Genomic DNA, 13,599 nt, shown 5'->3' with positions numbered 1-13,599 from the left:
TCGTGTTTTTTGTTTTACTCCTGGAAATGTTTCACGCTGTTGAAAAAACTTCACGAGTTTCCGCTTTTCCCGAATACCTGCCGTTAGCATTACGAGACATCCACGAGCTCCGACATACCTGCTACGTACATTCTACATGCTTACCACGAGTTTGATTTTTTTTCGGGACCTGATACGTCAAAATCGCTAAGAGGGACAGGCCCTTTAATAATCATATATGTTTCAATAAGATCCCCTCATCCTTCTAAACTCCAGAGTATACAAGTCCAGCCGCTCCATTCTCTCAGCAATGATAGTCCTGCCATCCCGGGAATTAACCTGGTGAACCTACGCTGCAGTCCCTTAATAGCAAGAATGTCCTTCCTCAAATTTGGAGACTAAAATTGCACACAATACTCCAGGTGTGGTCTCACTAGGGCCCTATATAACTGCAGAAGGACCTCTTTGCTCCTATACACAACTCCTCTTGTTATGAAGGCCAACATGCCATCATTTGCTTTCTTCACTTCCTGGTGTACCTGCATGCTTACTTTCATTGACTGATGAACAAGGACCCCCCAGATCCTGTTGTACTTCCCCTTTTCCCAACTTGAGACCATTTAGATAATAATCCACCTTCCTGTTTTTGCTACCAAAGTGGATAACCTCACATTTATTCACATTAAACTGCATCTGCCATGCATCTGCCCATCCACCCAACCTGTCCAAGTCACCCTGCATTCTCATAGCAACCTTCTCGCAGTTCACACTGCCACCCAGCTTTGTGTCATCTACAAATTTGCTAATGTTACTTGTAATCCCTTTCATCTAAATCATTAATATATATTGAAAATAGCTGCGGTAAACATGCAAAGTGAGTTTAAGCAAGTTTTTCCAATTCAGCCAGAAATCTTTGATGTAAATTGGCGCAGAGATTGACTGTTCCTGCTTCAGCCCGAGTCTTGTGGTCTAAACTATCCAGCTCCAGTTTGCGTTTAGTTTAGTTTAGAGATACAGTGCCGAGTCTGCATTGACCGATGATCCCCACACACAAGCACTGACCTACAGATATAGCTCTTGAGGCTAATGGAATCAAGGGATATGGGGAAGAAGCAGGAACTGGGTATTGATTCCCGGATGATCAGCGATGATCATATTGAATGGCGGTGCTGGCTGGCAGGGCTGAATGGTCTACTCCCGCACCTATTGTCTATGTTTCCATGTTTCCTACACACTGGGGACTATTTACATTAATACCAAGATGATTAACCTAAAAACCTGTACGTCTTTGGAGTGTGTGAGCTAAAATGGCAGTAACTCTACCGCTGTGCAGTAACTCTACCGCTGTGCCACATGTGAGCAAGTCTGTGCGGAAACTGAAAGGAGTACTGAAGAACAGAATGAAATCAAGATCTACTCTGCCATTTAATCATGGCTGATCTATCTTTCCCGCTCAACCCCATTCTCCTGCCTTCTCCCCATAATCCCTGACACCCATACAAGTCGTGAATCTATCAATCTCTATCTTAAAAATATCCATTGACTTGCCCTCCACAGCTTTTTTTTGTGCCAATGAATTGCACAGATTCATCACCCTCCTCATCTCCTTTCTAAAGATACATACTTTTATTCTGAGACTATGGCCTCTGATCCTAGAGTCTCCTACTAGTGAAAACATCCTCTCCACATCCACATTCTCCAGGCCTTTCACTATTCCACATGTTAAGTCATCCTTCGCTTGTGCTGTATGTTGCATAGAACATTGCAAAATGCAGCACAGGAAACAGGCCCTTCGGCCCGCTATGTCAGTGCTGAGCATGATGCCAAGTTTAGCTAATATCATCTGGCTGCACGTGATCCAGATTCCCCCTCCATCCCCTCCCATTCCCTGGTCCAAATGCCCATCCCACCTCATGGTTCCCTGCATGAGTTGCAAGAGAGAGTTCGGACGGCTTGGGAAGAGCTTAGAATCTTCACCAAAGTCAAGAGGATATTTATTGATCCGCCCTGGCTCAGTCAGTTCCTTGAAAGAGCTCCGCAATTAAAGATTCTTTGTTTCAACTTCCCCGGGGAAAAACCCAACCATACCATACTGTCCCTCCAGCCGAGAAAGGGGATTCAGATTAGGGCATTAATACTATAACGGGCGGCACGGTGGCACAGCTTTAGAGTTGCTGCCTCACAGCGCAAGAGACCCGGGTCATCATAAGGCCAGTAGGAATAGGAGTAAAACTAGGTTATTCGGCCCATCAAGTCTGCTCCGCCATTCAATCATGGCTGATCTATCTCTCCCTCCTAACCCCATTCTCCTACCTTCCCCCCCCCCCCCCCCCCCCCCCCCCCGTAACCTCTGACACCCGTACTAATCAAATCCTGATTCGATCCTGACTATGGGTGCTGCCTGTACGCAGTTTGTACATTCTCCCCGCGAACTGCGTGGGTTTCCTCCGGTTTCCTCCCACACGCCGAAGAGTTGTAGGTGAGTTGGCTTGGTGACTTATAAATTTTGTGTAGTGTAAAGTGTGTAGAACTAGCGTTAGTGTGCGGGGATCGCTGGTCGGCATGGACTCGGTGGGCCGAAGGGCCTGTTTCCGTGCTGTATCACTAAACAATAATACCACATGAAGAATGGACCATTGGTCTGTATAGTTCAGTGCAGGCAAGGTACTTGATGACTTTGGAAATTTTTTTTTTTTTTTTATATCTTCATACCCTGATTTATTTATTTTTTTCTCTCTGCAGTTACCGGTGCCTGTGGCTGTGCTTTTCCTGATGTGTAAACAGGGATTTGGGGGCTGCTGCAGAAGGAAAAATTCTCCCCTCTTGCCCGCTGAGGAGCTCCCTTCAGACCTGCAGATGGACAGATTATCAATGGGATCGGAGAAGACGCTGCAGGAGAAAGGTGTGTAAGATACAACTGTGACGTTGTTAAGCATCATTGTTAGTTGATGTTATTAGGGGCGGCACAGTGGCGCAGCTTGGTGGAGCCACTACTTCACAGCGCCGGGGACCCGCGTTCAATCCCGGCCCCGGGTGCCGTCTTTGCGGCGTTTGCGCGTTCCTTCCCCGTGACCGCGCGGGTTTCCTCCGGATGCTCCGGTTTCCTCCCACACTCCAAAGACGTGCGGGTTTGTAGTTTAATTGGCTTCTGTAAAATTGCCTTTGGTATGGAGGGAGTGGGTGAGAAAATGGGATAACTTGGAACTAGTGTGTTGGAGGCCTCTGTAACATTGACCCTGGTGTGCAGGAAGTTGGATCAGGTAGAATCAGGGTTGAAGGGTGATTGAAGATCGGCGTGGGCTGAAGGGCCCGTTTCCCTGCTGTGTCTTTAAACGATACTAAACTAAACACTGTTGGCATTAAGTGCATGAGGAGGTGTTGTCACATGTGGAGATATCGATATAGATATCATCGTTGAAAACATTAGCGACGCAGTGGCGCTGGTTTCCGATGGACACGTTGATGTAGGCCCCACACATCTCTGTCCTCCATGCAGCTGGCAAGCTCCTCTTTTGTCTCTACAAATGAGTCTTCCATCAACGTCTTACTTGGCCGTCCCGGGTCACCTCTTCCATGGGTGGGTTCCCGCAGCGTTTGCTGGCGTTTCTGGCTGGCGGTGGCAATGACCAGCGAGTCTCATCCTTCTCCACCTGATCTTCTCGGTCAGAGGTGGAATCTCCCCATAGAGCTGGGAGTTGGTGATGTGGTTCCCTCAAAATCGCATGATGACATGGGATTATTCCAGCCGTAAGGGGCACATTTGACCCGCCGATCGGCCACGGAAGTCCCGATGAGGTCGAGGTCGGCCCCCTCACCCAGCCTAAGCGCCATGTTTTAAGAGGAATACAAGAGGAATAGATCGCACAGAATCTCACACCCAGAGTGGGGGGAATCGAGGACCAGTGGACGTAGGTTCAAGATGAAGGGGAAAATATTAAATAAGAATCTGAGGGGTAACTTTTTCACCCAAAAGGTAGTGGATGCATGGAACAAGGAGGTAGTTGAGGCTGGCACTATCCCAATGTTTAAGAAACAGTTGGACAGGTACATGGATTGGACAGATTTGGAGGGATATGGACCAAATGCGGGCAGGTGGGACTAGTGTAGCTGGGACGTGTTGGCCGATGTGGGCAACTTGGGCCGAAGGGCCTTGTTGCCACGCTGCACCACTCTATGACTGGATGATCCATAATAGTCTCGGTTTCTCATCCGAATTTTCAAGTGCGTTCTCGTGGTTTTGTCCAGGTTGAAGGAGGTGCCGGACTACTACCAGTTACTGCAAAATCGGTCGGTGGTGAACCTGTATTAGCTTTGAGATGTTCCATTCATCATGGTGCTTCAATTGAAAATAAGCCTTTGTTTGTGTGAGGCAGTGAGAGAAATTAATTAAAAACATGGTTGATTATTCCCTGAGGAAGGAAAACAAAGAGACTTAGATCAGCTGTCCCATTGCCATGTGGATTATTCCCCAATAATCATTATTGTATAACGCTCCTAATTGATAGCAATGTAAATAAGTATGGGACATGTAGACTGGGGATGCAAATACCTTGTCCTCCACTTTTGTATTTAAACATCAAATCACCTCGGCCAAAACTTGGCTCCCTGAAAGGAGACACAATTAGCTGGAGTAACTCAACAGGTCAGGCAGCACCTCTGAAGGAAAGGTATAGGTGATGTTTCGGCTCGAGACCCTTCTTCAGCTTCTTCAGACCCTACTTTGCCGATTCCTTTTCTCCCGTGGTGCTGTCTAAGTATTTCTGTCTGCTTCTCCTAACCAACAATGATCTACTTTACATTTGATCTTTTTGATTTATTTTTTCCATCTCTTTTGTGGTCTACTTTTTTACACCTTGTGTGTCCTTATCTCTGTGTCTCCCTCTCCCCTGACTCTCAACCTGAAGAAGGGTCTCTACCCGAAACGTCACCCATGCCTTTTCTCCAGAGACGCTGCCTGTCCCGCTGAGTTGCTCCAGCATTTTGTGTCCATCTTCGGTGTAAACCAGCATCTGCAGTTCTTTCCCGCAGGCTCTCTAGAACCCTGCCAGCATCTCCTGATTGCAGAGTTGGCTATTGAGAGCACAGACTGACTATCATTGGAGCCCCAAGGACTAGAATTTAAATAGAATTAACTATTTAAATAATGCTCTTTGCATTTTGGTTACTAAATCTATGCCAACAAAAGCTACAAACCATCTAAGACACTTTAAGACACTGATGGGATTGTCTTGCGTGTAACATTTAGAGAGTAACTTTGATCAGAAATGTTTTGGGTAGCACTGTGGTGCAGCTAGTAGAGTTTCTGCCTTACCACGCCAGTGCCAGAGACCCATGTTCGATCTCGACTAATGGTGACGTCTGTACGGAGTTTGTACGTGCCCTTCGTGACCGCGTTGTTTTTTCTCCGAGATCTTCAGTTCCCTTCCCACACCCCAAAGACGTACATGTTTGTGGGTTAATTGGTTTGCTCTCAGTGTAAATTGTCCCGAGTGTAAATGTGCTGACTCGGTGGGTCGAAGGGCCTGTTTCCGCTCTGTATCTTTAAACTAAACTAAACCTGGGTTCGATTCCGACCCCGGATGGTGTCTGTGTGGAGTTTGCATGTTCCTCCTGTGACTGTGGATTTGCTCCGGATTTCCTCCCACATCCCGGGAATGTGCGAGACCAGCGATCCCCGTACGTTAACATTACCCTGCAAGCACTGGAGACCATTTACAAATGTACCAAACCAATGAACCTCCAGACCTGCACGTTTTTGGAGTGTGGGAGGAAACCAGAGACCCCGGAGAAAACCCACGCAGGTCACTGGGAGAAAGTACAAACTCTGTACAGACACCACCCGTTGTCAGGATTGAACCCGGGACCCTGGCACTGGAAGGCAGCAACTCTACCACTGTGCCACCGTGCTCCCTAACACCCCCACCACACTTAATGTGCATTAACATTCCTGCTGCGCTTTTTGTTGTTGCAACAAATGGGAACTGATGAGGCCAGAACTGCATGCGATAAGCTCTTCGTTGATGGGCCTGGAAAGGTGAATGAGGCTGATCATCTTGAAACTTGTTTGCAAAATACCTCCAGCATATTTTGTCAATAGCCCTCGAATATCTGTCGTCTTCAAATGGCAGTGTTGTTACATGCTGTATATAACACTAATTAGTATGGGTGTTGGGGGCTGTGGGGAGAAGGCAGGAGAATGGGGTTGAGAGTGGAAGATAGTTATAGAATGAGGAAACAGGCCCTTCGGCCCAACTTGCCCACACCGGCCAACATGTCCCAGCTACACTCAGTCCCACCTGCCTGCGCTTGGTCCATATCCCTCCAAAACTGTCCTATCCATGTACATGTCTAACTGTTTCTTAAACGTTGGGATGGTCCCAGCCTCAACTACCTCCTCTGGCAGCTCGTTCCAAACTGGTGCGTGTGTCCGCCACATATGTCCATTGTTGTCGCTTCTCCTGCAAGTTTCTCTTATTGATCCAAAGTAGTCGTGTTGTTGAGCACATCCATTGTAAGGGTGTCGGGGCGAAGGCAGGAGAATGGGGTTGAGAGCGGAAAATAGACCAAGCATGATTGAATGGCCGAGTAGACTTGATGGGCTGGACGGCCCAATTCTGCTCCTAGAACCTATCTATCCTTAACTATTTCGTGTGTGAAGAAAACTCAGCCCTAGATTCATCCTCTTTCCCATTTTCCCTTCTACCAAGCCCAGGGATATCTATTACTGATAGTTGAATATAGAGCAAAAGCAGGCCCTTGATCCTATAATGCCTCTGCCGAACATGACGCCTAGACCATCATTTATCTACCTGCACTTAACCCACTATAGAAACTTACAAAATTCTTAAGGGGTTGGACAGGCTAGATGCAGGAAGATTGTTCCCGATGTTGGGGAAGTCCAGGTCAAGGGGTCACAGTTTAAGGATAAAGGGGAAATACTTTAGGACCGAGATGAGAAAAACATTTTTCACACAGAGAGTGGTGAATCTCTGGAATTCTCTGCCACAGAAGGTAGTTGAGGCCAGTTCATTGGCTATATTTAAGAGGGAGTTAGATGTGGCTCTTGTGGCTAAGGGGATCAGGGGTGTATGGAGAGAAGGCAGGTACAGGATACTGAGTTGTATGATCAGCCATGATCATATTGAATGGCGATGCAGGCTCGAAGGGCTAAATGGCCTACTCCTGCACCTATTTTCTATGTTTCTATCCCTCCATTCCCTGCACATCCGTGTGCCTAAACAAAAGTATTTGCAATCCTTGGTCTAGCGTCATTCTAAGCAAATATTGCTGACTTTTGCCGATCGTCTTTAGAACTGCAGTTTGGAAACAGGCCCTTCGGCCCTGTTAGTCCGTGCTAGCTAGCGATCACCCCGTACACTGGTTCTATCCTGCACACTAGGGACAATTCCCGGAAGCCAATTAACCTACAAGCCCACATGTTTACGAAAAGTGAGAGGAAACCCCGGAGCACCCGTAGAAACCCCATGCGGACACGGGGAGAACGTGCAAACTCCGTACAGACAGCACCCGTGAAAGGTGCAATATAAATATACTTTTTCTTTAAAACAGGAAAGAGGTGCACAAGTCTCGATAACAAGGTCATTTAGGTCCCGTGCAGGAAAGGTTGGAGGATTAGTGTAAGTGTGGACCTGTAAAATTTAGACCCACCCTCTAAACACAGCACCAGGTGATTAAAGCTACATGTCCTCACAAAGTAAATACGCCCTGTTCGTACTGAATACATCACACCTGAAGGAGTGTCAATATCATAGCCATAAAAATAACCTGGCCTCAATAATAAATATTATTTTATGCAATAATTTGAAAATTGGTCAGTGAATTTTGAGCACCATATCTGAGGAAGGATGTGCTGGCACTGGAGAGGGTCCAGAGGAGGTTTACTAGAATGAGTCCAGGAATGAATAGGTTATCATTTGATGAGCATTTGATGGCACTGGGCCTGTACTCGCTTGGAGTTTAGAAGGATGAGGGGGAAACCTCATTGACACTTACCGAATAGTGAAAGGCTTGGATAGAATGGAAGTGGAGAGGATGTTTCCACTAGTGGGAGAATCTAGGACCAGAGGCCAAAGCCTCAGAATTAAAGGACATTCCTTTAGGAAGGAGATGAGGAGGAACTTCAGTCTTCAGATGGTAGTGAATCTGTGGAATTCATTGCCACAGAAGGCTGTGGAGGCCAAGTCAATGGATATTTTTAAGACTGAGATAGATAGATTCTCGATTAGTACAGGTGCCAGGGTGTTATGGGGAGAAGGCAGGAGAACGAGGTCAAGAGGGAAAGATAGATCAGCCATGATTGAATGGCAGAGTAGGCTTGATGGGCTGAATGGCCTAATTCTTCTCTTATCGCTTAAGATCTTATGAATGTTCAGCTCTGTTTCCGAAGGTTTGTGAGTTGATAATATATTTGAAATGTTTGGATATTTGATCATGCTCTTGTTCTAAGAGGTGTAACCAAATAAATCATAAGGAAGTGCCACGATCTTCAGGAGAGGGAGGAGTGTATAGGGTTGTTGAGAGAGAGAGAGAGGGGTATTATGTGGAAAGGCTGGAGTTACGATGGCACCTATTTACAGTAAATAATCCACCTGGAATGATGAGGTATTGGTGCCTCTAGTTAGCAGATATTTTGCAACAAATATACGCAGGTCTTATGAGAAACCTCCTGCCCAACTTTCTTGGTTTATTTAGCCCACAGTGGCGTGAATGCCTGATCAGAAGGAGATTTAGTTTGGGGAATGCAGCATGGAAACAGGCCCTTCGGCCCACCAGGTCTGCACTGACCAACAATCAGGCGCGAACTGTGTGAGACTATGAGCGGGTGAGGGAGATGAATAGGTTGCAGTGCATGAGAGGGGGAGGTGGAGGAGGTACAGTGTGTTTTAGTTTAGACATACAGATTAGAAACAGGCCCTTCAGCCCACAGAGCCTGTGCCGACCGACAGTCGCCCATAAACGAGTTCTATCCTACACACTCGGGACAATTTACAGAAGCCAATTGGCTTACAAAGCTGCACGTCTTTGGTGGCACAGCGGTAGAGTTGCTGCCTTACAGCAAAATGCAGCACCAGAGACCTGGGTTCGATCCTGACTACGGGTGCTGTCTGTATGGAGTGTGTGCGTTCTCCCTGTGATCTGCGTGGGTTTTCTCCGAGATCTTCGGTTTCCTCCCACAATCCAAAGACGTACAGGGTTTGTAGGTTAAGAAGTAACTGCAGATGCTGGAAAATCGAAGGTACACAAAAATGCTGGAGAAACTCAGCGGGTGCAGTTGCCTATTCCCAAAACGTTGCCTTATTTCCTTCACTCCATAGATGCTGCTGCACCCACTGAGTTTCTCCAGCATTTTTGTGTACCTTCAGGTTTGTAGGTTAATTGGCTTGATAAAAATGTTAAATTGTCCAAGTTGGCGATATGCAGAGAACTGCCCTGTCGACTACAACATTCAGAAGGAATGTGGGAGGAAATCGGAGCACCCAGGCCCAGGGAACAATTTTACTGAAGCCAATTAACCTACGAACCTGCACGTCTTTGGAATGTGGGAGGAAACCGGAGCATTCGGAGAAGACCTGTGCACGTCACAGGTTGAACGTACAAACTCCATACAGACAGCACCCGAGGCCGGGATCGAACCCGGGTCTCCGGTGCTGTGTGGCAGCAACTCTTCCGCTGCGCCACTGTGCCGCCTCTGAGGGAGGAGGTGAGTGAGGGGTGAAGTGCCTAGTCCACACACGTGGATAAGAGGCTGAATAGCCTCAATCGTCTATGGTTCTGTAGCCAGACCATGAACGCCTTTGTGATGCAGTTTTTAAATGTCATGGCTTCCGGGCAAGCGTTTCAAAACTAGTTTGTCCTATGATTGCAAAATCAAAAACACAAACATTCCATCAGCTTCACATTCTAATCCCAGCCAGAGCCACACCCAGTTTAACATTGTAAATAAATAAATCTCACATTTCATATGGGACAACATGATCTATCTTTCCCTTTCAACCCCATTCTCCTGCCGTCTTCCCCCATCACCCCTGACTCCCATATCTATCAATCTCCGACTTAAACATATCCAATGACTTGGCTTCCACAGCCATCGGTGGCAATGGATTCCACAGATTTACCACCCTCCGTTTAAAACTCCTTCGTAGCAAGCAATACTGGGAGTTAAGGGTCTGTCCCACTTACGCGGTTTTTCCGGCGACTGCCCGCACCGTAATAGTTGCAGCAGGTCTCTGAAAATCTTCAAAATGTTGAAAATCCAGCGGCGACCAGAAAAAGGTACGACTCTTTGGGCGACTACTCACGAAATGCTGCGACTGTGACGGATGCCGGCAGTTGCCGGAAAAAAATCACGCAAGTGGGACAGGCCCTTTAGCAATCGCATACAAGTTAATGTAAATTGTCAAGGCGTTTTACTTGAAATCTTACTAATAAAGTCACGAGCGGTACGGTGGCACGGCGGTAGCGTTGCTGCCTTACAGCACCAGAGACCCGGTTTCGATCCCGACTACAGAGTTTTCTACGAGATCTTCGGTTCCTCCCACATTCCAAAGACGTACACGTTTGTAGGTTAATTGGCTTGGTGTCAACGTAAATTTGTCCCTAGTATGTGTGTGGGGGTGTGTGGGGTAGTGTAAATGTGCGGGGATCGCTGGTCGGCGTGGACTCGGTGGGCCGAAGGGACGGTTTCCCCGCTGTATCTCTAAATGAAACTGAACTAAAACTAAACTTTGCGACCTTTTACTTAATAATTCCACGTTAAATGATAGGAATCTTGTATGATTTATTCGGCTGCTGTTGTTGTGCATTAGGGAGAGTCAAAGTGAATAACCTAAATGGATTTAAAGTGCTTAGATAACTGCACAAGGGAGGAAGGAATGGAACGATAACGCCTTGAGGAGCAACTTGTTTTTGAGCAATGATTTATTGCAGTTACAAGAGTCCAAATCTTTTCAACAAAGAACAAATGAAATGGGAGGACTATTTGGTATTGGTATGTTATTATCACGTGTACTAAGATACAGGGAGAACTTTGGTTTGCGTGGTATTCCAGCAAATCTTACCATGCATACCATACAAGTAGTGCAAAAATACAGATAAACAACATGCAGAATATTGTGTTACAGCTACAGAGAAAGTGCAGACAAAAGAACTGCAAGGGCCCCAATGAGGTAGGTTGGAGGTTTAGCACTTAGTTTAGTTTAGAGTTAGAACGTGGAAACAGGCCCTTCGGCCCACCAAGTCCGTGCTGACCAGTGATCCCTGTACACTAGCACTATCCTGCACACTAGGGCCAATTGTACAATTTTTACCAAAGCCAAATTCCCTACGATGTCTTGTGGTCTTGCCATATCAAGCTGTGAAAATGGAAGTAGTCATTAGTAGGCCAAAGGAGCTCTGAACTAGCTTCACCAGTCATTAAAGATAGACACAAAAGCTGGAGTCAATCAGCGGGTCATTTGCCTGTTCTCCCTGTGACTGCATGGGTTTTCCCCGGGTGTTCCAGTTTCCTCCCACTTCTCGAAGACATGGGGGATTGTAGGTTGATTTTAGTTTTAGTTTTCATTTGGAGATTCAGCTCGGAAACAGGCCCTTTGGCCCACGGAGTCTGCACCGACCAGCGATCCCTGCACATTACCGCTACGCTACACACACTAGGGACAATTTACATTCATACCAAGCCGATTAACCTACAAACCTGTAAGTCCTGTGCCCCCGTGGTCGGGATCGAACCCTCGTCTCTGGCGCTGTAAGCGCTGTAAGGCAGCAACTCTACCACTGTGCTACCGTGCCGCCACCGTGCTCCCTGTAAAATTGCCTCTAATGTGAAGGGAGTGGATGGGGAAAGTGAGATAACAGTGAACTAGTCTGAATGAGTGATCGATGGTCAGTGTAGACTCGTTGGGTCGAAGGGCCCGTATCATCGCTGTATCTCTCAACTAAACTAAACTAAACTAAAGTGTTGGTAGGCTTCAGGACATCGGGGTGGTATTTTTATCTTGTTGCCACGTCAAACGTTAATAGTTCCCAAGAGTTGCAATTATAGATTCTGTCTTTTCAAATATGAGATTTGCGTACGTGCAGCTCTGCTGGACGAGGAACCACTGTAGGTCAGCTATCATATCACTGAACGGAGATTTAGTGAGTCGGGATATGCACTGCAAAGTTTGATTTGCGTTTAGGTTTATGTTAAGTTGGAGGACGCTATGGACACCAGAGATACATTGGGGCAGTGGTCTATGGTCTACCTTCAGCACAGAGGTAGACCATAGGCCGAGGCAGGATTTAGGGCTTAGATTTTGAGTTCTGTGATACACTTTGGAAAGTACTTACACATGTGTTACATATGTCAAAAAGGGGTATATCAAGCGTACACACAGTTGCCACGTTCGAAAATTGGGTGTTAAGGTTTAACGGCCAAAAACAAAGAAAAAGTTAAACTTGGTTGCTAAGGACATATTTCTCCTTGGCAACGGTGACATATGTACCTTTAAATCACCTAAAACTATGCTAGATTTGTTTTTCGAGTTCATTTTAAAATTATTTTATTTGTTTTTAAATCATTGAATGGCCTCGCCCCGCCTTACCTCTCTGAGCTGCTCCACCTATATGCTCCTACCCGGTGCCTCAGGTCAGCGGATCAGCTGCTCCTTGAGGTACCAAGGTCTAAGCGGAAGCTCAGAGGGGATAGAGCCTTTTCTGTTGCTGCCCCGGCACTCTGGAACACCTTGCCGCTGCAGATCAGACAGACCCCTTCACTGTCCATCTTTAAATCCTCCCTAAAAACTCACTTTTATTCACTGGCTTTCGACACTGGCTGAGATATTGTTCCTGTTTTAGTGCTTTTAATGTCTTTTAAATTTTTTTACTGTTTTTATAGTCCTGTCATCTTAATGGTTTTAGTAGTTTGTAATAACTTTTTGTTGATTTCCCATGTACAGCACTTTGTGGTAACTGATGTTGTCTAAAAGCGCTTTATAAATAAAGTTATTATTATTATTATTACAGGTAACACCAGGATGTTGCCTGGATTAGACAGATAAAGTTACAAAGTGAAATTGGATAGGCCAAGTTTGCTGATTGAGAAGGGACCAGGCCAATGCAGATAAATAGTTTAATTTACTTTAGACTTTTGAGATACACAATGGAAAGGAGCCCTTCGGCCCACCGAGTCCACGCCGACCTGTGATCACGCTGTGCACTAACACTATCCTACACACTAGCGAACAATTTACAGAAGCCAATTGACCTACACACCTATACGTCCTTGGCATGTGGAAGGAAACCGAAACACCTCGGTGAAAACCCATGGGGTCAGAGTGTGAACGTGCAAACTCCATACAGACATCACCCGTAGTCAGGATCTAACCCAGGTCTCTGCACTGTAGGGTAGCAGAGTAGTGCAGCGTAGGTTAATTGCCGGAATGGCGGGACTGTCATATGTTGATAGAATGGAGCGGCTGGGCTTGTATACTCTGGAATTTAGAAGGATGAGAGAGGATCGTATTGAAACGTATAAGATTATTATGGGATTGGACACGCTAGAGGCAGGAAACGTGTTCGCGATATTGGGGGGAGTCCAGGACCAGGGGCCACGGTTTAAGA

General features: G+C 46.4%; 1 protein-coding gene across 1 annotated transcript in view; it reads left to right on the top strand.

Annotated features, from left to right (window-relative positions):
* The window catches only part of mfsd4aa (major facilitator superfamily domain containing 4Aa), a 55,716-nt gene that overhangs the window by 29,729 nt on the left and 12,388 nt on the right, over positions 1-13,599 (top strand). Inside the window, 1 exon segment of the mRNA XM_055654869.1 lies at positions 2,722-2,881. Within this exon segment, the coding sequence (XP_055510844.1) occupies positions 2,722-2,881 (160 nt within the window).

The sequence above is a fragment of the Leucoraja erinacea genome, chromosome 24 (genome assembly GCF_028641065.1).
Source record: "Leucoraja erinacea ecotype New England chromosome 24, Leri_hhj_1, whole genome shotgun sequence".
Taxonomy (NCBI): Eukaryota; Metazoa; Chordata; class Chondrichthyes; order Rajiformes; family Rajidae; genus Leucoraja; species Leucoraja erinaceus.
Note: the sequence above shows the minus strand (reverse complement) of the source record. Positions and strands in the feature narration are given on the sequence as shown.